Here is a 23,763-nt window from a genome sequence, read left to right as displayed (position 1 = left end):
GAGGAGTGTGGCTGCGTGTCAATGTCAAGGTGATTTCCAATAATTCAGGAGACGAAGTTGGCTGAGGGGCTACAGCTATTGATTGGCTTCTAAGCAATTATTCTTAATCATGAAGCATGTTTTGTGGGGTCGGTTCACGTAATGTTTATACATTTTATTTATATCAACAGCAAAACATATTTTTTTTAAACAATAAGTCATAATAAGTCAGTTAGTCTGATTAACCACTTAACAATGGTGTTGCTCAGAAATGGTGAAAATGGCCGATCTTCGCATTGAGCTTATTTTCCGTATTTTAGAAAATCAATTATATTTTATAATTTCGAAACAATCTAAATGTTGCACCCCTAGTCAGAATTAAGTTTCCATCATACCAGTCCTCATTGGTTCCATCCAGCTCTCGAGACTCATTCAGCCCAAATGAGTTGGTTAATTCCCGGCACGAGTGACCAGCATTTGCAGTAGCAGACAGTGCTACAGTATGTGTTCTGCTGGTTATAGGGACATGGTGTGCACTGAACATTAATATAGAGACTCTAATTGTCAGACGACATGAGCAAACCCAGGATGAGGTCAGTGTGAAACTTGAGCAGTGGCATGTTTCATGGGTCTGCAACAGAACTCTATGACATGTTAGTGTGATATCAGGTCTTAAACTGGTTCCAGCCATGATTTGTAAATTGAATGGAGTTTAATAATCCTTCAGTTATACAAGAATAGTAGTTCATAGTATTTCAGTATAAATGTTGTTGCTTTATTTCTCAAGATCACATGAAGCATTCTTCTAACCCATTTTAAACCTCTTGTTACTATTTTGGGCATATATAGGAGATTTATTTTTCACAGATTAAAAAAAGAAAAGGCATTTCTGCAAGCTCACAATGCATCACATAATGGCGCATTGTGATGACCTTGTAGATTTCTGAATAGCGCTTAAGTAGTTATGGGAGAACCCTGTGTTTTCTTCGTTACCATGCATGACACATAGACACAATGTCAAGGGTGCGTGCTGGGGTGTCGCACCAAATTCGGGGCCCTGGGTACAAGGATTCACTGTGGGCCCCTAATGTTCAACACAGGGGGAAAATAGCAGATATAGTGATGTAAATCTGCTATTTTTGAAAAATCTTTAAAGTTTGTGCAAGTCTTTGAATATTTTGAAAAAGCGCTCGGTGCACTCAGTGCCGCGCTGTGATCTTGTATATCTGCTATTTTTCAATAGCTAAAGTATGAAATAATTAAGGCCCCCTCCACCTTGGGCCCTAGTAACTCAGTCCCCCCCCCTTGTGACGCCCCTGGGTGCGTGACCTGCTGACTGCTGTGTGTCGCATGTCATCTCCATGTGCTCTGCTCTGTCCCCTCCTTTATCTCTACTCTGCTGTCTAATAAAACAAAAGGAAAGCCATTTTAAAATGAGCTTTTAACTCTATATATACAGTATATATATACCTGGTTGTGTAACAGTTCCCTGTCCACATGCCGTCTTATAACTGCACCATCCCCTGCTTTCAGCCTGACATGGCAGCCTGTGTCTTTGATGGCTGCCGGAGGCTGTGCTTGTAAAGTCATTTGTTCCTGGGAACAAGGAGCAAAGGTGTCTGCTGGCTGTAAAGAACAGCAGGTTTGCACAGCTGTCTGTCTGTTTCACTGGTGGTCACCTCCCAGCTTGTTGCAAGCCGGCCGTGATGCGCATTGTGATTTTAAATCAATTCCTCATTCAGTACTACATTATTGTACTTCAATCAGGTTTTATTAACTTGTCTATTTGATTCGTCATGGTTCACGTCTAAATCTAGGCTGTCCTAGGTTGTCAAGCTTCACAACAATGCGAAGTGTGGCCTACATATTGGCACAAATGTCTCAAAGTTTGGTGTATGCCCAGGGTCCCATTGGCCAAGCTTTGCAGGACGCGCTGTGATTGGAAAGCGGGGCGCTTGATGAAATTAACTCATACATAGCACTGCTCACTTAACACTAGGTGGGATTTCCTTTCTTGCCTTTATTGAAGCGAGTAAGCTCACAACCTGACGCTTGTAGAGCAGCTATTTTAACTAAATGTTCACCCCAGAATAGGGACACTAGAGGTTCAAGTGGTTCAGATGGCTGAATTCCATGGGAAAGTGTGTGAAAAATCCCCCCCGCACATAATTCATATTCAATTCACTTCACTTCACTTCACATTCATTCATTTAGAAAGGCTTTCTCTACTGCTGGCTGCATGATGTTGTCTGCTGTCATCTCACTTTTGTTATGACAGGCCCATCGGTGTTACGGTATGTTTGGTATCCGGACACTTCTGACACCAGCAGAGAGACATTCCTGCTCTCTGTGCATCTGTCATTCAGTGAAAGACATCTCACTTGAACCAGGCCAATATACAGTATCTGCTGGCTTGGGGGTTTATTGACAGTTGTAAGGCATTAACATCTTCTGCTATGCTATCTGTCCTGAACAAAGTCCATACAGGAAAAGATCAATACCATCAGATATTATTTGCAGAATCCATGCAGGCAAAGGTACATTCTATACTGTGACTGTCGAGTCAGACAGAACGTTTTTATCTTCATATTTCATCTTTTAATGCCCTATTGTATACTTTGTCAAATGACAGTGTCATACAAAAGTAACAAATTGGATCCATTGGAAATTGGAACACAAGTGCTTTTTTCCATTTCCTGAAAAGTAATGGTTTTGGACATACATTTCAGACCAAAAGCTTCCTAGCTAGCTGTAAAAAAAAACGAAAACATCTGAAGATATATTACAATCTATAATGTTTTGACCATTTCAGAACCGATGTATCGGTCGGTACCACAAGCACAACATCGGTCCGGCTCGGCTGTACTTCCATGTGTAAGCCCAGTTTCACACGCCACAGCCAGGCGGCTTTGATACTGCTTTCGTATTTATCTACAGTTGATATGTTTAAAAGGTTGTGTTGACACAGGGTTGTGTAAATCAACTTGTTTGCCATGTGGGTTGAGTCTGCCGATATGCCCGTCTGAAGGCTCCTTTGATGTGAACGAGAATGCTTCCTGTACAGAAAGCAGAACCCGGGCCAAGTCTGGGCTCCTCTGCTTGGAACACCTTTTCTCACGTTGTCTCGCCGGGCTTTATTTAGTTCATGTTTTTTCCCCAGCTGCAGTCTTCCAGTGGCTGTCATTGTTTACTGTTTAGCACGGATGTACCCAAATCCAAAGACATTATTTGGTAGAGATGCTCCAATTGCAATCTTTGGGGCCGATACCGATCAATTGGAATCAGTATCTGCCGATACCATACAGCGTCAAATCCACAAATTCTTCTATTTATTGTTACTGTAGCAGCATTATATATTTATTGATTCTTCTTACAAAACGTTGACATTGTATATTAAGTGTAAACATTAGGAGATTGCAGGCTGAGGTCCTTTAGTATCCAATTCATCTTTTAGGAGTTGAAGCTGAGGTTACATTCAGTCCCACAGATAAATATTGTGAAGACAGCTGAGCTGATCTAGCTTGTAGATCGGCAAAGCCGATAGAGGCGTTATCGGCCGATCGCGATCACTCACCGATCAATCAGCACATCTCTATTTAGCACGGATGCACCCAAATCCGAAGACGTTATTCGGGAAAGCACAGATAAAGTAATAAAGTTAACCGATTTATTTCACCTATAGTTGCTCGTTATTATTTGGGGGGAAAGTCATGATTGATAAAGCCATTATTTTTCTTCAAATTGATTCATATCATATTGGGTGGCCATAAGATAAAATTGCCCATCCTGTTTGCAGCGTAGGACTTTGATTTCACACATTAGCCTACTTTACTACACGACTGAAAGATTCTCTAGCTGCTCCCACCGAGTCAGCACAAAGCAGGCAGCGGATGAGACGGTTGACTTTTTCCCAGCTATTACTCAGGGAAACTCTTGCATCAAAGAGGAGGAGCTAGCAAGACTGCAGCCTGGTGGTGGTGAGGCAGCTGGATTTCTTTCAAACCCCCTCTTCTGACAGTTCATAAAACTTAGTTTAGTTAAAAATAAAATGGCAAGAGAGAGAGAGAGAGAGAGAGAGAGAGAGAGAGAGAGAGAGAGAGAGAGAGAGAGAGAGAGAGAGAGAGAGAGAGAGAGAGAGAGAGAGAGAGAGAGAGAGAGAGAGAGAGAGAGAGAGAGAGAGAGAGAGAGAGAGAGAGAGAGAAAGATGAAAGATACAGGACGTGGAAATATGTTTCGTAAATATTTATATGCCAATAGTGAATAAATTTGATGCTTTTTATTTTTTTGTACACTCCTACTGTTTTGCAGCGGCTACCATGGTGACCACCTCATTAACACATTTCCCAGACGACGTCCAGGGCATATACTGGGGGTTTGACCCAGTTTTGTTTTGCGTTGAGGCTCATGCTGCCATTTTGGTTTGTTAATATTTTGGGCACATCCTGTTTGTGTGTTTACCACATTGTTCAGCTTTAAGGCCTCTCCGACCATGTCTGCCCTCTTATTAGTGTGACAGAGGAGAGATGGGGAGAGAACACTTAAGAACGCTGCTGTATGAGGAAGAGAGAGAGCGAGAGACACATAGATGGAAGAAAAAAGATGGAAAGGTTGGTTTGCGAGTTGAAAAGGGACGGGGGTAGGGGTGGGCGATATGGAAAAATACAATATTGCGATATTTTCCCAAGCTGTATCACGATACACAATTTTATCACGATTATTCTTTCAAGTTGTTTTTGTTATGGATATTTTTCAAGTTACTTGACAAAAACTAGACTCTCTGGGTTCCTTTTGGGAGGTCTAAATTGAACGTAAATTGAAGTATGTAACTCTGACAGTATACAAGTGAAACCAAATGGACCCTTACAGGTCCATTTGGTTTCATTTGTATACTGTCAGAGTTAAGTGGAGACCTTGATATTTTAGTTTTGAGAACTACTGATTTAGACCAAAATGCAGGTTTAAATTGAATTCTGCAATGAATCTCTGTATTAACGATTAAACAGGATTTTTTACAAGGCTCCCTCAATTGTATCACGATATATACCAGTAAGGCTCCCTAATCGGGAGATAAGCGACCGTAGGTGACTTATCTCCACCAATAGGGCAAAAATGTGTTTTGCCAAAATCTTCCTGATCCATGTTGATGACATGAGTGTAGACATACTGTGTAGTGATTTTCGTGATTTTAGGGCAAAATCTGTAGGAGCAGTGTCCAAAAATGTGTTTTTAAAAATCGGCCTGGAGGTGGCGCTATATGGGACAGATTCATGTTGATGGGATGAGTGTAGACATACTGTGTACCGATTTGCGTGATTTTAGGGCGAAAATTGTAGGAGCAGTGTCCAAAAATGTGTTTTGCAAGAATCGGCCTCATGGTGGCGCTAGAAGAGGGCCATGTGAGAAATGAGGGGTGGGGTCTCCGCGCCGGCAAGGCAGACGAATAGGTACCGGCCCCGGCTGTCCCGGTCGCTCCTAGCCGGAGTTACGGCATTTTATGTGAGCTGCAGTGTAGGGGGTCCTCCACTGGGGGCGCCACCACTTTTGCATCCGTTCTGGAGCACCAGGAGTCGGTGGTCCCCGGGAATTCCCCGTGAGCAGCCCCGTTGGGGTGGTCATTTGGTCATGTTTGCGCATTTGGTCATTTTTTACATCTGGGGGTCCCCCAGGGACCTGGGGGTCCCTGGAGCTCCGGGGGTCCTTGGAGGTTGTAGTTTGGCAGCCAAGGAACGTGTGTGCAAAATCTGGCATGGATCGGGGCAACGGTTGCGGAGATATAAGCAGGGAAAAAGTGTGACGTGTGAGGTGTGACAGACAGACTGACGGAGTTACTTACACTTTGTGGTGGTTTTGATAGTAAAGTGCGACCTACGGTCGCAACAATACCTCTGAAAGGGCATATCGTGGAGACATTGTATCGTCTCAACGATAATTATCACCATATCGCCCACCCCTAGACGGGGAGGTGGTGATGGAAATGGAGAGATGACGGCAGTGGGACAGAAAGAGATAAAGGAGAGACGCATGAATGCGGGTACAACTTGAGGTCGACAGGGTGGATGTGGGGTTACAGGCGGATGGATGTGGGGTAGTGATGCAGACGGAGGAGGAGGGCGTCTCTTTGGGAATTCTCCTGGTATTGCTGGTGCGCACTGTACCATTAAACCCAATTTAATGCTCCAACGCATGTTTACATTCTCTGTAAGCGATTCCCAACCCCCACAATACAGATTCTCAGTTCTTATCAATGATTTAATAATAACATCTCCCTGATAGCTGACATACATCATACATGAGGGACACATGTTGGGGGCGCTCATGTTGGCGTGTTTGTGTGAAAGTGTGTGTGTGTGTGTGTGTGTGAGAGGCAGGGGTGTCACACCAAATTCTGGGCCCTGGGGACAAGGATTCACTGCGGGCCCCCCCCCATGAATGTTCTTCATAGGGTTTAACCCATTTAGACTTCAGACTGGGAATGCATTATTTTGTGCTTTAACTATTGAAAAATAGCAGATCTACAAGCTCACAGCGGGGCACCGAGTGCCGCATTGCACGCTTGTAGATCTGCTATTTCTGAAAAATTGTGAAAATGTAGTGTCTTCTAAATCCTTGGTATTTTTAAAAACCTATGTTTCTATGTATTTGGCCCCGGACCCCCAAAAATATTTAGTTCCAGAGACCCCCCAGAAGCAAAATTTAAGTTACAAATGTTCGTCTAAAAAATTCATTATATTCAAAGATTTGCACACATTCTCCCGACTTTTCAAAAATAGCAGATCTACAAGCTTGCAGCGCGGCACTCGGTGCCGCGCTGTGAGCTTGTATATCTGCTATTTCTCAATATCTAAAGTATAACATAATGAAAGCCCCTCCACCTTGGGCCCTACTGTAGTAACTCAGTCCCACTTTTACCCCCCTTATGACGCCCCTGGTGAGAGGGCGTGTGTGTATGTGTGTGTGTGTGTGTGTGATTTGTATTTTTGGGGGCTGGCTGGTTCTCTGGCGAGATCGCCTCCCTCATACATCTGTTGGGAGAACCCCTGGCTGTGACATGAAGGGGCCCTGGTTCAATTTCCATCTGTAATTTGGGTAATTTAGTGGATGTTTTAAGCTACTTGCAGTTTAAGACTTGCAGCAAGTAGCTTTTTTTGTTTGTTTTTTGAAGTGCCCCTCTCACAGTAAAATACTCTGTGTTAATTTAACTCTGGAGTGTAAAAATGCGCCTGTAATGGTCCGTTTATACACGGTCAGAGTTAAAATAACTGGGGATTTTGCTTGTGTGGTGCTTAGTCACTTTCCTTTCAGGGAGTGGGTTATTACAATCGTGCAGCCTTGATTTCCCTTTGATAACCTTGGTGTGCTATTTATTCAGCCTTCACTCAGTCAGTTGTATTTATGTGTACTTTGTTTAACCAGGAACACACACACACCTGCCTTTGAAATAACGCAGCTTTTGTTTAGGAGAGACCATATTTTTACCTACAAAAGTTGACCGTTTAAAAGGCCTAAAACTATTTTAAACTTAGTTTGGCTCACTTAATACATTTCCCAAAAATAACTTAATATCATTTTGGTACTGAGCAGTCCAACGGTTTTGTGATGGAGGGAGATGGATTTCTTTTCTTCCTTCCTTTTCTGTTTCTGTAGCATTTTTTCCACCCGTCTGCTTCCTAGTGCAGCCTGTCTGGAAGCCTTTCTGAACCAAGATGTGTTGCTGATTTTGACTGACAGAATAATCCTAGATTGATAGATAACCCTTGCTGATGGGGCGCAAGAGTTAATTGAACAAATTGATTTCATTGACAATTAAAACAAGAAAAAATAGCAGATCTATCTTGGACCTTGTGAGCTTGTAGATCGGCTATATCTGTATTTTTATAGGATGGTTGTACAATAAAGTATATGGTCAGGAGGAGGAGATGGGCAGTGATTTGGCCACCACTGCCGACCCGGCCATCAGGAGGGTGTTGTGGTTTGCGGGTCGAAACACCTTATGATCGATGGTTACCGCCTGAGGACATCAAGCTTTCCTGGCCAGGGCTGCATTCACCAAGCGTGAATGGAGGAGAAGCATCGTTGGATGTAATTATAATCATATGAAATAGTGCTTAAGTATTGAGGTTGATATATTAAAAAGAACTTGATTATTTGATTAAACACGAAAGTAATCGATTCATTGAATAATCGCTAAGAAAGATAGTCGCAGCAGTCAGTGGTGGAAAAATTACTCAAACTTTTTACAAAAGTATGTAATTTGTAAATGTAAAAGTATCAATACTACAATTTTGAAAGTCTGGAATTCTAAATTTACTTGAGTAAAAGTACAAAAGTATTGGCATCAACATGCATCAACATGTCCTTAAAGTAACAAAAGTAAAAGTACTCGTTGTCCCATTTAAAGTTTTCAAATGTATAATAATCATTTGAAAATATCGTATAAAATGTATATAGGGCTGAAGTGGTTGATGCATGTTTTGTAGTAATGATCAAAATCTACAAAGTAACTAGTAACTAAAGTTGTCAAATAATTGTAGTGGAGTAAAAGTACAATATTTGGATCTGAGATGTGTAGTGGAGTAGAATTAAAAGTATTGGGAATTGGAAACACTCAAGTAAACTACAGTACTTGAGTAAATGACATGTACTTGGTTACTTTACGCCACTGGTCGCAGTCCTAGTTGCTGAGGCTGGCTTGACTTGGCAGTGAACTTGCTGCTGACACAGTGGCATTATATGACTGACACTGGCATCAGTCATTTTAAATTGGAAGAACAAGGCTCACGTAACAGTAATTCTAGCAGCATATTTCCTATGAAGTCAGGCAAAGCCAAGTTGCTTTTTGGTGAGGTATTCATGCTAAAAAAAAAAAAGCACAGGGGAAAAACACACAGCCTCGTACTCACAAACCACGTGACCTCGTACGGAAATTACAAGCTGTTGCAAATTTTGCGGGTTGGATTCTGAGCTCTTAAAAAAAAGAAAAGAAAAAGAAAAAAGAGCCCATGTGATCCAGAAATCCAAATTCCTGGAGGCTTTGTACATGTGAACGACAAGTATTCATTGACCATGTGATGACGTTGGGGAATAAAGTCACCCGGCCGTAGTCCCTTTAGTCGTGATTGGCCCTATATGACTGTTGCAGTTTCAGAAGCTATGGCCACACATAGGATCGCCTTAATTTTACGACGCAGGGTCTTCCCTCCTTATAGCCGGGAGAACTCCCTGGCCCGCATACGAGGTGTGATAAGTCCTCCTCCTTCTATAGTCCCGCCATGGTCAGAGGGAGCGGAAGGCCATTCCAAGGTCTCTCTACACCCCGACTGTTAACTGGGAAGCACTGATGTCTGTCTCTCTGCCTCTCTCTCTATATCTCTCTAGCTCTCTCTCTCTCTCTCTCTGCCTCTCTCTCTCTGTCTCTCTGTCTCTCTCTCCCTCTCTGTCTCTCTCTCCTGAAGGCGGCATTTTTGTGTCGTTACCTCACTGTGGTTGTAAATAATCCCCGTTATAGCTTCCAGATGTGGTCCGTCCCACTCTGGAGCTGGAGCTGGGTTGGGGTTGGGAGTGCAGTACGGATGTAAGGGTTGGACACTTACTGTAAGTCTAACGCTGCTGACTGGAGGGCCTGGGAATGAGATGCTCTCCTCTCCTCTCCCTCCCACACTCTATCTCTCTGTATCTCATTCTGTCTCTCAGTCTCTGTCCTCGTTTCACTCACCTCACCACCTAAATATACTTTCTGTATCATCTCGTCTACGCCGAGGAAGTCATTGACGTCCCTGGCTTAGCTTCTCTGTAGGGCTGTCACAATTATTACATAATCGCCTTTTTTTCATAATCGTTTCCATGTTGAAAAATGTTCAGATATTCAAAAATTGTGACGCGTTGTGAGCTTGTAGATCGGCTATTTCCACTAACAATGTTATTTTTTAAGTATAAAGTTGTCAAATATGTCAGTAATTTCTTTGGATATTTAGGTTATGTGTCATATCTACCAGGTAGGTGCAACCTAAAGCCTAAAAGCCAAACAGAAATGTAATTGTCAACGACAAAAACACAATTAAATCGATAAACGCAATTATTTGAGTGACAATTAATTGTCATGTAAAATGTCCTAATCGTGACAGCCCTACTTCTCTCTCTCTCTCTCTCCCCCTCTCTTTCTCTCTGACTCTCTCGCTCTATTTCTCTCTCTCTCTGGAAGCGTCTGCCCCAGCATTCTGCCACTTTCCTTCAGTCTCATCTTCCTCTCCTTCATAGCTCTTGCTTTCTCTGTTTCTCCTGGTGGATAACTCTCTTCCTTTTCTTTTCTTTTCCTCCCAATTTTGTTCTCACTCTCCCTCCCTCCCTCCCTCCCTCCTCACTCGCTCTCCGATTCCAGTACTGCTGTACTTGTTTCAAGTAGCGAGAGGAAAGCAAATATACATTTGGCACATGCGGGCGCTTAGGAATGGGGTACCATGGGTTCCATCATACATAGAGGAGCTATTACTCACGCATAGTCTACACATACACTGGCACGCACATACACATACATACACACACAAACAATATGTCTTCATCAGAGGTGCGGTACATACTAACTAACACATAACTAACTTACACACACACACACACACACACACACACACACACACACACACACACACACACACACACACACACACACTTCTTAACCACTTGAGCTTTATTTTATACTTAGTCATACGTTATAAAAGCAATTGCAAAAGTAGCCTATCTTATGCTATAAGCTCACAACATGATGTAATGTGATGTGTTGTTATGAGCTTTTATATCGGCTGTTAAACCTTTTGAAAATGTGTGAAGATGTATCCAAAATATGGACACTAGGTAGAAAGTGATGTAACAACACACACACAACGCACCCCATGAGTTTTTGTGCTATTCTATCGTACATGCGTTTACGTGTTCATGCGTTTACATGATGTGCTGAGAAAAGCACATCATGGATTGGAAATGGCCCAGGGCGAGTCTTGGTCGTGAGCATTGAGCGTATCATTTGCGGGTCTTCTTGCTAAGTGAACCCACTTGCCCGTTGTTACCAAGTTTCACACAAAAATGGCTGAGAGTTCTCTGCTCGGTATGGAGGGAGATGGCTCTGATAAACCACTCTGCTGTTTTGGGCCAAACCAGTCTGGCTGTGTGTGGATTAGCTGGCTTCACTCGTGTTTTTCCAGTTTCGCTGCATCCTAGTGCTGTGTGTGTGTGTGTGTGTGTGTGTGTGTGTGTGTGTGTGTGTGTGTGTGTGTGTGTGTGTGCGTGTGCGTGTGCGTGCGTGTGCACGCGGTGTGTGTGTGTGCTTGCGCGAGTACTATGCATGCACTCGGAGTTAAATTAACTCTAAGGATTTTACTGTGTGCGCGTGTGTATTTTGCACATGGAAATTATGTGCGTGTGTGTGTCTAAAGAGCACAGCAGTGCATTTTGCTGTAAGTGACTGACATGTCATCTTGTTCCAATCTTTGGCTCTCCAGCGGTACGCATCAAGTCTGTTTCAGTGCTCTTGCAAAACCCAAAACACAAAGAGCCCCAGTCACTTGCAAAAGCTCCCATTTCCACCTTCCAAAAGCATTGCCACAGGCTCGCGCCACGCCTCGACATAGCGACCGTTGCTATGTTTGGGCCGGCTTGTATATTTTGATTGTCGATAGCTCTTTGTCAGAGAGTCGTAATGAAGGCCCGCGGTGTTGCAATCAATCCAACTCGGCCATAAGAACGCACGCAGGCATTGTTCACTGGCTGCAAGTCTGTAAGACATGCAAGTGGAGACAGCTTTTGTTTGAGTAACAGTGTTTTTATATATTGACCCAGCAGCAAATTCAAATATGCGTCTTGTAGGCCTATTTCCAAAACACGCATACACTCACACTCTCTTACTCTCTCTCTCTCACTCGCACACACACACTTACTGTATCTAAAGACAACCATGTGTTGTAGGAGGAGCGTGATATGACGCGTGACTGACTGACGCACGGGAGCTGCAGGTTTTCATAGTTAATGTGACCTACGGCCGATAATGATGATGACATGACCAAACTAGAAAGGTGCAATTCTGGAAATTGCAAGTGTGGTTGAATCCGCTGGGAAATGAATTCCGTCTTACCATTTATTTGCGACCGTAGATACTTACTATAGAAACCTGCAGCAGTTGTGTCTGAAACGCTTACCCTGAAATGTGACGCTTGGCTAGAGGCAACTGCTCAGACGCACGCACGCACGCACGCACGCACGCACGCACGCACGCACACACGCACACACACACACACACACACACACACACACACACACACACACAGCTAGTAGGTAGCAAAGGTTCAACCTAGCTACCACTAGGTTGAACCTTTGAAGTGACTTATTCTATGCTTGTATTATTTCACTAAACAACCTATAAAAATACACTAGTAAGACTCCCTAATCGGGAGATAAGCGAGCGTCAGGTCACATGTTGTATACACCGCTTTGCATGATTTTAGGGCAAAATCTGTAGGAGCAGTGTCCAAAAATGTGTTTTGCAAGAATCTGCCTCAAGGTGGCGCTAGAAGAGGGCCATGTGAGAGATGAGGGGTGGAGGTTGTGGTTTGGCAGCCAAGGAGTGTGTGTGCAAAGTTGTGGTTCACTATATGGCACTGGGTGATCACGCCTAGCCTAGCTGAGCTAGACATCCCAGCCATGTTAAAACAAGGTAGGGATAGATACTGCAGTTAGTTAGCTAGCTGCATTAGTATCTAGGCTGGTTATACCAGGCTAGATCACGCCAGCCTTTGGAAAATGTCTATGTGATGGTGTACCCGAGAAGGTTGCAGACGCCCCTGCTGTAGATGAAGGGAGCTTGGACTGTGCGTGCGTGCGCGTGTGTGTGTGTCAGCTATCATGAGCATCTGTCTGGATACTGTAAGCGTACCCTTGTGCGTGTGCTAATGTGTGTCTATTCTGTACGCATGCATGCCGTCCCTGAGCGTGTGCTTGTGTGCTTTGTTGTGGACGGGGCCCATGGCTTCCAAGGTTTGGATGAAAGACCGTTTGCATCTGGTGGGTTTAGTTGAGCTCCTGACGCGGCACAGAGCTACTAATCAACAGAGCAGAGGGGTCTCTCTCAGGTCCCCTTCATCCCTGAGAAGAGTGGTGGTTCTCAACCTTTTCCAGGCCGTGATCCCACAACATAATATATTTGAACTGGGGACCCCCCACTCTGATAAGCACTCGGAATTGTAGGCATTTCATTTTGTTTGATTCGCTTCCACCACCAGATTTAACTGTTCTGGTTTTCAGCTGCTCTTGTCTTTCCCAACGGCACCAGTCTGTTTATGCCTGATGTTGCCCGAGTTTATTTAACACCTTAACTTTGGACTGGACAGCGGAATAGGAAACGTTCCAGACATGGCCAAGATCTTGGCTCGAATTGTCTTTGTCGATGCCTGTATCGTATCAGTTATTGTCATGCATTAGGGTGAATAGCTTGCCCTGTACTGATAAGAGTGAAGTTGGAGTACTGATAACTGGATACTCTTATTGATATCAGAGTGCAATGACTTGTAAGCTCGATAAATGCAGATCTACAAGTTCACAATGCTGCATCACAACGTGAGCTTTTAGATCTGCTATTGTCATATATAAACAATTAGTCTCTTTGGCTAATGTGCTAGCCTTGGTTGTCGTCCTCAGTATAGATTTTATAATAAATAATACATAATTATAACACAAGAAAAGTTTGATCATATTTGCTTTTATGACAGAGATCCTAAGAGTTACTTTGAGATTTAACATGTCGTGCAAGCCAGTAGCAAATCATGACAATTTTGACATTCTGGTTATTAATGATATTCTGGCCCACAAAGAATACGGCAGTAAATCTGTTTTGTGTTTTAAAAGCCAAGAGTCAAGACAAGAGTATAAAGCTAAACAACAAAAAAGAATCCCATTAACAGTTTGCCAGCCAAAATAGAATGGTGGTTGGTAGATTAGCCGTGAAATTTCTATTATTGTATTGTGATCTGAGACATAATATTATGTTTTATAAACATGAGCCCGCCGCCCCTCCTTCTTGGACAGCGCCGTTGTTTTTTCTTTTTTTTCCCCCCAGGTCATTAGCTCACCGTGATTTTCTCGATCTCCGTTGGGATAAAGTGGTGGTTTTGGCCGAGCATCGATCTCCCCGTGCGTTTCGCGTGCGCGATCCATGCATATAGTCCAGGAGTGACTGAACAGTCGATGTGTCCACTTTGGATAGCCTAGCACCTAGCACTCCAGCTCTGCTAGTGCTAACGTCCAAACAACAAGTGGGTGGGAGGAAGGAAGGCTGAAGAAGGAAACGCCATGAGAGTCACTTCTGTTCATGTCAGAGCAGCCACGAGCCACCGATGGACGAGCGGTGACTAGGGAAGGTTAGCTGATCGCCGATTTTCGGATCAAAATAATTTATTCCGTTTTTAATGACAAAGTCCGGGAAAGTACGGCGCGGCTGAGACTCCTTGCTGGGATGTGCGATATACTACGGTTTTAACATTAAGGGGCTCCCCGTGGCTTGGAAAGGGTTAAATCCCATTTAATGATGTACTATGCACTCATGTACCAACCATACTTTTGCCCTTGACCGGACATACATTTGGAAGTGATTTTTCTCAGAGTCATTACTGGTTCTGTTCTTTGACTTGTTTGTTGTGCATTAATAATAATACTGGCACTGCTGTAATAAATATGTCAAAATCAGATGTGAATATACCAGTTTTGCTATAGCCCAAATAAAATTGTGGAAACTGCAGTTTGCAGATAAAAGGCTACACTTCTGGGTACCACAAAAAGGTCTATTCGCAACCTCGTGTTGAATCTGTGTCGCTTGTCATCAGCTCGCTCCCTGTCAACTCCCTAATTTATTCCCTCTTTGACATAAAACAATCCCCAAATCTCTAGGAAAATGGCCCCATTCCTGTGAAATGTCTGCTAGGAACAAGCCTAATTACAAAAAGAATCCTAAGCTGCTCTTTTATCTGTGATGGCCAAGTCACTCACTAAAGCGAGTCATATACATTTATATTAAGATATTCAGTGCACCTTGTACCTTTAAGGTGATGAAACGTGCTTGAATGTGTCTCTTGAGAATCTCCTGAATTGAACCTTTGTGTGAGTGCACAGCAAAATCATCAGTGTTACTGTTAATTAACATGGGGTCTTTCTCAAACACAACACAGATGGAGACAGCTGTGAGAGTCTAAAGTCTGATTTGTAGCGCGCCAATAATAGCCGATCTACAAGCTCACAACGGGGTGCATCACAAGTTAACACTGTGTGAGCTTGTAGATCGGCTATTTTCGGCGCTGGCCAACATGCTACTGGACTGGTTACTGTACTTCCAGGCTCTTTAAGCTGATGGTTTTCTCTCCCTAAAGCTTTTATTAAGCTGCTGGCGTCCTTGGGATTACAGAGGAGTGGGTGGAAAACCGCACTGCACGCTGTCTCTTGCTCTCACTGAAACTTTTTTTGTTTGTGACAATATTTAGCCTCATGACCTCGTCGTGAACTTCCTTTTAACCCATTTAGGCCTAGGATTATTGAATGCTTTAACCAGTGAAAAATAGCAGATATACAAGCTCACAGCGCAGCACCGAGTGCCGCGCTGCAAGCTTGTAGATCTGCTATTTTTGAAAAATCATGATTTTTTTTTTGCAAGTCTTTGAATATATCTACTTAAAAGCTAACATTTGTAACTTTAATATTTGCTTCTGGGTGGTCCCTGGAACAACATATTTTGAGATGGGGGGGGTCCGTGGCCAAATACATGTAATTTTGGGGGGTCCTTGACATGAAAAGGTTTTGAGAACAGCATGATTTAGAAGAAGGATTTTGGAAGTCTGGTCAAAGATCGGGTCAAATATATTCAAAGACAAGTTGCACTCATTTTTTCACGATTTTTCAAAAATAGCAGATCTACAAGCTCGCAGCGCGGCACTCGGTGCCGCGCTGTGAGCTTGTATATCTGCTGTTTTTCAATAGTTAAAGCATAAAATAATGGTTAAAGTGGTTAAGATCTAACGCGACTCAGGCGCGTTCCAGGTATTTGAGAGTTTAATGTGACATTATCAAACGGCTCTCCTACGCACACCTGATGCCAGAACACACTCCAGCGTGTAAAAGGCTCATTGTTCCAGGGATTACAAGATGTAAAATATTAAGTCAGCAAGCTCACTTTCCCGTGACAGGTGTTGCCACCAGCCTCCAGCCTACGCTCTGGGATCACTGAGCTGTGTGTGTGTGTGTGTGTGCGTGCAGGGGTGTCGCACCAAATTATGGGCCCTGGGTACAAGAAAATAGCAGATATACAAGCTCACAGCGCGGCACCGAGTGCCGCGCTGCGAGCTTGTAGATCTGCTATTTTTGAAAAATCGTGAAAACGTGTCTTTGAATATCTATGAATCCTTCTAAGTTTTTAAAAAAAAAAACCTTTGTTTCTATGTCAGTGGTGCTCAAACCTTTTCATGTGAAGGACCCCCAAAATTATATGTATTTCGCCACGGACCCCCATCTCAAAATATTTAGTTCCAGGGACCCCGCAGAAACCACATTTTTGTTTTACAAATGTTCGCTTAAAAAATACATATATTCAAAGATTTGCACACATTTTCACGACTTAACAACCAAAAATAGCAGATCTACAAGCTCGCTGTGAGCTTGTAGATCTGCTATTTTTCAATAGCTAAAGTATAAAATAATCTGGGCCCCTCCACCTTGGGCCCTAGTAACTCAGTCCCACTCTCCCCCCCCCTTGTGACGCCAATGTGTGTGTGTGTGTGTGTGTGTGTGTGTGTGTGTGTGTGTGTGTGTGTGTGTTATTATGCCATGGGGCAGGGCACACACACACACTGTGGTCTCCGTTTGTGCTCCTCCGGTGCATGACCTTGGCATGGCGAGTCCTGTTGTCACTTGCGGTGGGAGAGAGAGAGAGCAGAAACAGGCTAGAGAAGGAAGGGGAGGGTGAGAGAGCGAGCATGGCTTCCAGAGGAGAGAGAGGGAGCGACAGAATGGAAGGAAGAGAGGGAGAACAGGACAGACAAAATGTGAGAAAAAGGGGGGGAGGAGGTGTGTGTCGGGGGGGGGGGGGGGGGGGGGTGAGGGTGTTTCTCAGTGGCCTGTTTGTTTTATTTCTGCAGGCCTTTTCCCTTTTTTTTCACAGCAGGAGAATGTATTTTTCCTGAACTGCAGAGGTTTTGTGAAGTCATGGCAACCACACAGTTTTAGAGTGATGATTGGCCGATGAGGGATTGCAGAAAGGCCCCGACTGCCAGCTATTGGCTGGCAGTCAGTTTCCCACACACACACACACACGCACGCGCGCGCGCGCACACACACACGCACACTCACACGCGCACGCGCGCACACACAGGCTATGCAGAAGGCATGGAGAAAACAGATGTTTGGAAAGTCACTGGAAATGGCTTATTTTGTTAATCAGTTGCTATGCAAGTGTGTATGTGTAAATAATTTAAATGTATAATATTATACACTTATAGATTTATATACAGGTAAAGGCCAATATAAAAAAGGCAATGAAACACTGCTGGAGTGATCAGCATAGGTGCCAAGACTTTTCCCATTCATTAATTATTTAAGTAATTCATTCCTGTGAAAGGGATAGTTGTGAAATAGTTTTTAAATTGGCACTACGGATATGGTATGGAAATGTCCACTGGATGTTAATTTTGTGACAATGCTAATGTAAACCAAAGGGGTTAGCTTGCCAATATCCACGTGCAAGATATCCTTTAAACTTATCTCCACAAAAGCCTCCCCCTATCAATGCGGTATCGGCCTAACTGATTGGCTGACCTTTGTGAACCTGTGGCCAATTCAGGTTATCTTGGGCGTGCTTGTATCATCATGTAAAGCAGGAAGTGTCTGAACTCTGAAGGCTGCTCAACAAATGAGGGAAATGCTGAATTCATTGATCGCGGAGATGCAATCTTCTCATCTCCGCTTAGCTTTTTGTAAGAGAATGCCTGTGACTAAACATGCCCACCCAGGATCTCGCACCACCCGTGACCTGATAAACACTGTTTTTATATCAACACACCACTGTTTTATCAGCATGGGTTGGAACTGAGATTGGTGGTGTTCTTGGTGAGTTATCGCACAGTGATATTATATATCTATGTTTTAGTTTCTGTCAGCCTGCATCCCAGAGCAAGACTAGATTTAGGTAATTAGAATGCAGGTTAAATTCTAGAAACCCACTTTAAAAAAATCATAATATAGGTTTTAATACTGTTCTCTATTCAAAAAGGTCTCATGAACATTATATTTTATGGAAAACTTGAGTGTAATATGAAAGTAGATCTAAAGTATTACAGAAATACTCTATCCTGACGCCTGATTATGGATCATCCCACTGGGAAAGATGGATGGAAACGGCATAGAGCGCTCGTTTTCACAGTTATTGTCCACGACATTGCAAGCGGCGCGAAGGCCAGCGGACCTTGGTCCTGCTCTTCACGCCCGAGCGCCGCGCGAGTTACGAAGCCGTGGTGAATGCAATCGTTCTATTTACGGCCTGGGCAAGTGCACGATAAACGCAATGATAATTGGGTTTTGGTGCACCTCGCGCGGTCCAAGTGACTACAGCGGAGCGCTCCCTACGTGCGGTTCAGCCAATCACAAGCTTCAAAAATGAGTCCGGGGCGTGGTTATCCATCTTTCCCAGTGGGATCCATAATCACGCTATCCTGACCTGACTTGGCCACCTAGCAGTTCCTCCTCATCCATCCCAGCTGAAATGTTGTCTCATTGTTGGTATTAATATTATTACTATGTTGTATAGTGCCCGAACGATGCCCGATCTTTTTTGGGACCGGTTTTGGAAAGCCCTAAAACCTGAAAACACACATCACAATGTGATGCTTTATGAGCTTGCAGATCAGCAATCTTTGAAACTTTTTACACATTCTTGCCTATAATGAATGATATGCCAAAAACAATTCCGACCAGTTTGAAAGCGGTCAGGACACATCGGTTTTCTATAATTAATTGCTGATGCCGTAAAAAAGTTGCCAATATATCTGCCAAACCAATAATATATTGGTCTGGTTCTAATCTTGTACATTGCTGCTGTTGCACGGTCTTGTGGACCATGTCATAACCATTTCACTGCTTGTACCTACCTACTGTATATGCTGAGAGATCACCTTGATTCTTCTTGGCTCTTAGATGCTGCATTACCGTAAAGTTGCTTACATTCTATGAACTTGACATAACTGTTGTAGTTGAGGGAAATTAACAACGAATGCCTCATGTTGTGTACATAATATCCCCAATAGACATCCCAAAAATATTTCCACTTAATGGGCATTCGGGGAAGAATTTTATTTTATTTTATTGTATGTGTATCAACCTTGCTGGGGCTCTGTCCCTAGCAGGGTTGTCGCACGAAATTCTGGGCCCTGGGTACAAGGATTCACTGCGTTATTTTGTGCTTAAACTATTGAAAAATAGCAGATATACTATTAGAGTAGATCTGCTTTTCTTTGAAGGTTTTTTTTTTAAACCTATGTTTCTATGTCAAAATGATATTTGGCCACGGACCCCTATCTCAAAATATTTTTTTGATTTGGAAATGTATTGGAGGATAAAACACTTAAGATGCAGCATCTCGTCTTCCAGAGTGTCCTCATATATTCAAAGATTTGCACTCATTTTTACAACTTTTAAAAAATAGCAGATCTACAAGCTCGCAGCGCGCACTGTGAACTTGTATATCCGCTATTTTTCAATAGATAAAATAATGAAGGAACCTCCACCTTGGGGCCTAGTAACTCAGTCCCCCCCCCCCCCCCCTTGTGACGCCCTTGGTCCCTACTCCCTAGCATTGGTTGAAATAAAATGCTGACACTGTGTCCTCTTCTCTCTCTACAGCCAAACCGTTCACCGCCAAGGTAAAGCAGATGCGCCTGCACAAGGAGGACTTCGAGATCCTCAAGGTGATTGGACGAGGAGCCTTTGGAGAGGTAAATCTACTTCCTGGCTTTTATTTTCTTACCAAGCTTACCACAGAAAATTTGTAACATGACCCCAGAACAAATCATAACAATACGCCACATAGTTCAATGCCAAGAGGCCACTGTCCCTCCCTTTCTGCCTTCTCCTCGCAAACTCACCAAACCAGCCTCATAGGCGACATTGCAGAGAATCTTCTGGAAGTTGCATTACAAGCAATTTAATTGTTTTGACATGATTTGAATTTTCTTTCCTTGAGACATATGATATGATGCGACAGGTTAATAACCCTGTCATGAAAATGCAGTTTCATCTGTCTCCTCATTTAAAGGACAACTTTAGTTTTTACAACAAGGGTTCATATTTTAGATAGTCATTAGAAAAAAGAAAAGATGAGTGTTAAAATGTTTTCATTTATTTTATGTTTTCTATCATTTTTGTGATTCTAACGGTTTTGATTTGCATGCATGAAGCGGCTAAATATGTATTTTTAGACACAATAAGCCCATTCCCAAGATGCACCGCAATCATTCATGGCCAGATGTGACTTATGGGGGCTGGTGTAAAGAGAAACTTAGTGTCTAAAAAGACATATTTAGCCACTGAAATTAAAATACTAAAATCGCAAAAAAAACAAAAGGATAAAGCAGTAGATGAAAACATTTTAACACTCATCTTTTCTTTTTTCTAATGACCATCTAAAATATGAACCCTTGTTGTAAAAAAACAAAAGTTGTCATTTAAAACCCATGGAGCAATTGAGCAAACATCTGATGCTTTCTCTAGTCTGCATTTACATGCTTTCAGCCTCTCACCCATTCCACACACGATTCAAACACTGACGGCAGAGGCAACCATACAAGGCAACAGCCTGGCCTGCTCATCGTTAGACAACCTCTGTACATTGCAGCCCTTGTTGATGGGTCCATTTCAACCACTTAAACCCTATATACTTTATTGACCCCGGAGGTATATCCTTGGCCCACTCTCTTGACATGCTCATGCTTCAAGTGAAAGTAGCGATATGATGTCCCTTTTAAGTAGGGCTGTCACAATTATTACATAATCGTCTAATCGTGATTATTTGACATTATCGCAATTATTTTGTCATAATCGTCATAATCGTGAATGTTGAAAAATGTCAGAAATAGTGGAAATAGCAGATCTACAATGCGACGCGTTGTGAGTTTGTAGATCGGCTATTTCCACTATCAATGTTATTTTTTAAGTAGTAAGTTGTCAAATATGTCAGTAATGTATTTGTATATTAAGATTATGTGTCATATCTACCATGTGCAACTTCAAAGCCTAAAAGCCAAACAGAAACGTAATTGTCAACGACAAATACGCAATTAAATCGTTAATCGCCAATTATTTGAGTGACAATTAATCGTCATGTAAAATGTCATATCGTGACAGCCCTACTTTTAAGTTCATCATTTCTAAAATGTATGTCTTCGTAGCATGTAGGAACCTGTTACTCTTGTTTGTTTGCTTTTCTCAAATTACCTTAACCACATTAAACGTAGCGTCCCTATTCTGTGCATTATTTTTGTATGTTTTTTATTTTATTTCAATCCTTTAAAAAAATCGGAAGCTTGTAGATAGTTTTGCTATTTTTGAACGAAGGGCTCAAGTGGTTAATAAACGGAAAACTGTTTTTTCTTTTTTTTGGGGGGGGGGGGGGGGGGGGGGGACACGATGACAGACCCCATGCAATGGCTTGGCGGTGGGTTGCGGACCCCAAGTTGAACCCCTTGGTTGTGGTGGTCCCCTCTGCTTGCATTCCAGCAGCAAACTAGCATTAGTCTCGAGGCTTGAGCACCCTGAGCATGATCCTACTTGTATGTCTGACTGTGAGTTCAACTTCATAAGCTCCCCCCTTCCCCCCCTTTCACACTCTTATTACCCCTGGAAGAGAAATTAATTGGTGCAACTGAAACCAGAGTCTCCGTACTTTAGTTGTTCTATATTTTTTTCTACCCCTTCGTTGGCTGCCCACGGGGAGGTTGAAATACTGTTGTCACCGGGTTTCAGGGAGTGATGTCAGTGCTGGGGAATGTTGGAGGGACAAGTAGCAATGGTGCTCAGCCAAGTCTCTTACCTCAGAGCGGTGTACACTTACATAACACCGGTGTCCAGGAAGCAGCAGCCTTGTGTCTTCACTTTTTACCCCGTTACGCAGATCTACAAGCTCGCAGCGCGCTGTGAGCTTGTATATCTGCTATTTTTCAATAGTTAAAGCAGTCAATAATCCTAGGCCTAAATGGGTTAACTAACCTACCTATCGTCTCTGTCGCGCAGAAGCCTTGTATGTCCAAAACGGTTACTTTCCCCCAGTGGATCCAAAGTAGTTCACTCAAGCTCTTGTTAATGCTTTCATTGGTTAAATATTTATACAATCCCACAGACAGACTTTGAAAATAGAACAAATGCCATATCTGCAAGCTCACAATCGAAACAATTTTTTGCACAACACTGTCATACACAACACGCCACTCGTCATACGATGAAGTGGGGCATTTATTTAAAAGATGTTATTATAGAGAAGACATACAAGGTTTCTGCCTGACAGTGACGCTATGCAACATGCATTGGAAACAGGAGGAGAAGTTTGACGCCAGCCACTGGCTACATGTCGGACAGTTTTGGCTATGGTTTCTATTCCACTCGCCATTTTGGCAAGTGCCCAAACATCACTTTGAAGTTCCCTTTCTATTCCAAGTCAATCAATCAACCAGCTAAAATAACCATCAATTAAGCCTGGTGAAACAGTGAAAGGGGCCATTGTAGCACGTTGATTTCCTACTGGGATTATGAAACGTTGAGATGTATGAACGTCAGCGGGGAATAGACCTGTTTTTTCCATCCAATCCTTATAAGTACACCCTTTGGATCCACAAGTCTTTTCCGGACATGGAAGGATAAAAGCCTCATACTGTAGTCGGTGTGCATTACATTATGGTGTGAGACTGCCGTGGATTTGTAGCATTTTGCAGTCTGTATAACACACGCACGCGCGCACACACACACACACACACACACACACACACACACACACACACACACACACACACACACACACACACACACACACAGAGTGCATACTTTTTCACATAACGCATACCTGAAAGAGCACACACTTTCACGCAGACATACCTAGTTGATGATTCTTATGAAACACACATACATGCACAAACGCACGGGAGGATTGGAACTAGGGATGGGACGATATGAACATGTCATATAACGATTATTGTGACAAAAGAAATCGCGATTTACGATGTTATCGCGATAATCAAAAGAAATCGCGATTTACGATGTTATCGCGATAATCAAAATCCATTATCCTGGGGCGGAACATATGCCAAAAAATAGCAGATTTTTTGGCAAAGACATTTGATAGAGTGAAAAAGGACTGTATCAAGTACGTATATTATAAGTACCTTTTACCAATAGAGGATTTAAGTGGTACCAGATATGCAGTTCGGCAAATAAAAGGTGAATTGATCCCAGTGCATGACGGAGGACTATATCACGATAAATTAAATCTCCACGATGCGATTATCATGAGTTTTTTTTTTATCACGATAAACGATAATATCGCGTATCGTCCCATCCCTGATTGGAACCCTGCCCAACGTTCCAGGCCCCGTCGGCCTCAGCGAGACTTTTACTGGGCTTCAGTTTCACACAGTGTGGGTGAACCGCACCAAGGTGCCCCCTGTAGCCATGTCCCAGAGGTGGCAGCGGGGGAATGGTTGACAAGGGTTTCACAAAGCCCGAAAATAT

The 23,763-nt window shown here is 43.0% G+C and overlaps 1 protein-coding gene across 2 annotated transcripts in view; it reads left to right on the top strand.

Annotated features, from left to right (window-relative positions):
- Positions 1 to 23,763, top strand: part of cdc42bpab (CDC42 binding protein kinase alpha (DMPK-like) b) — a 151,528-nt gene that overhangs the window by 23,524 nt on the left and 104,241 nt on the right. For both annotated transcript variants that reach the window (XM_080744008.1, XM_080744007.1), the window contains exon 2: positions 19,891 to 19,982. In XM_080744008.1, the coding sequence (XP_080600134.1) occupies positions 19,891 to 19,982 (92 nt within the window). The remainder of the gene's footprint in view (positions 1 to 19,890; positions 19,983 to 23,763) is intronic.

Source organism: Nannobrachium achirus (genome assembly GCF_963921795.1).
Source record: "Nannobrachium achirus genome assembly, chromosome: 16".
Classification (NCBI taxonomy): Eukaryota; Metazoa; Chordata; class Actinopteri; order Myctophiformes; family Myctophidae; genus Nannobrachium; species Nannobrachium achirus.
This window is presented reverse-complemented; position numbering and strand designations above follow the sequence as displayed.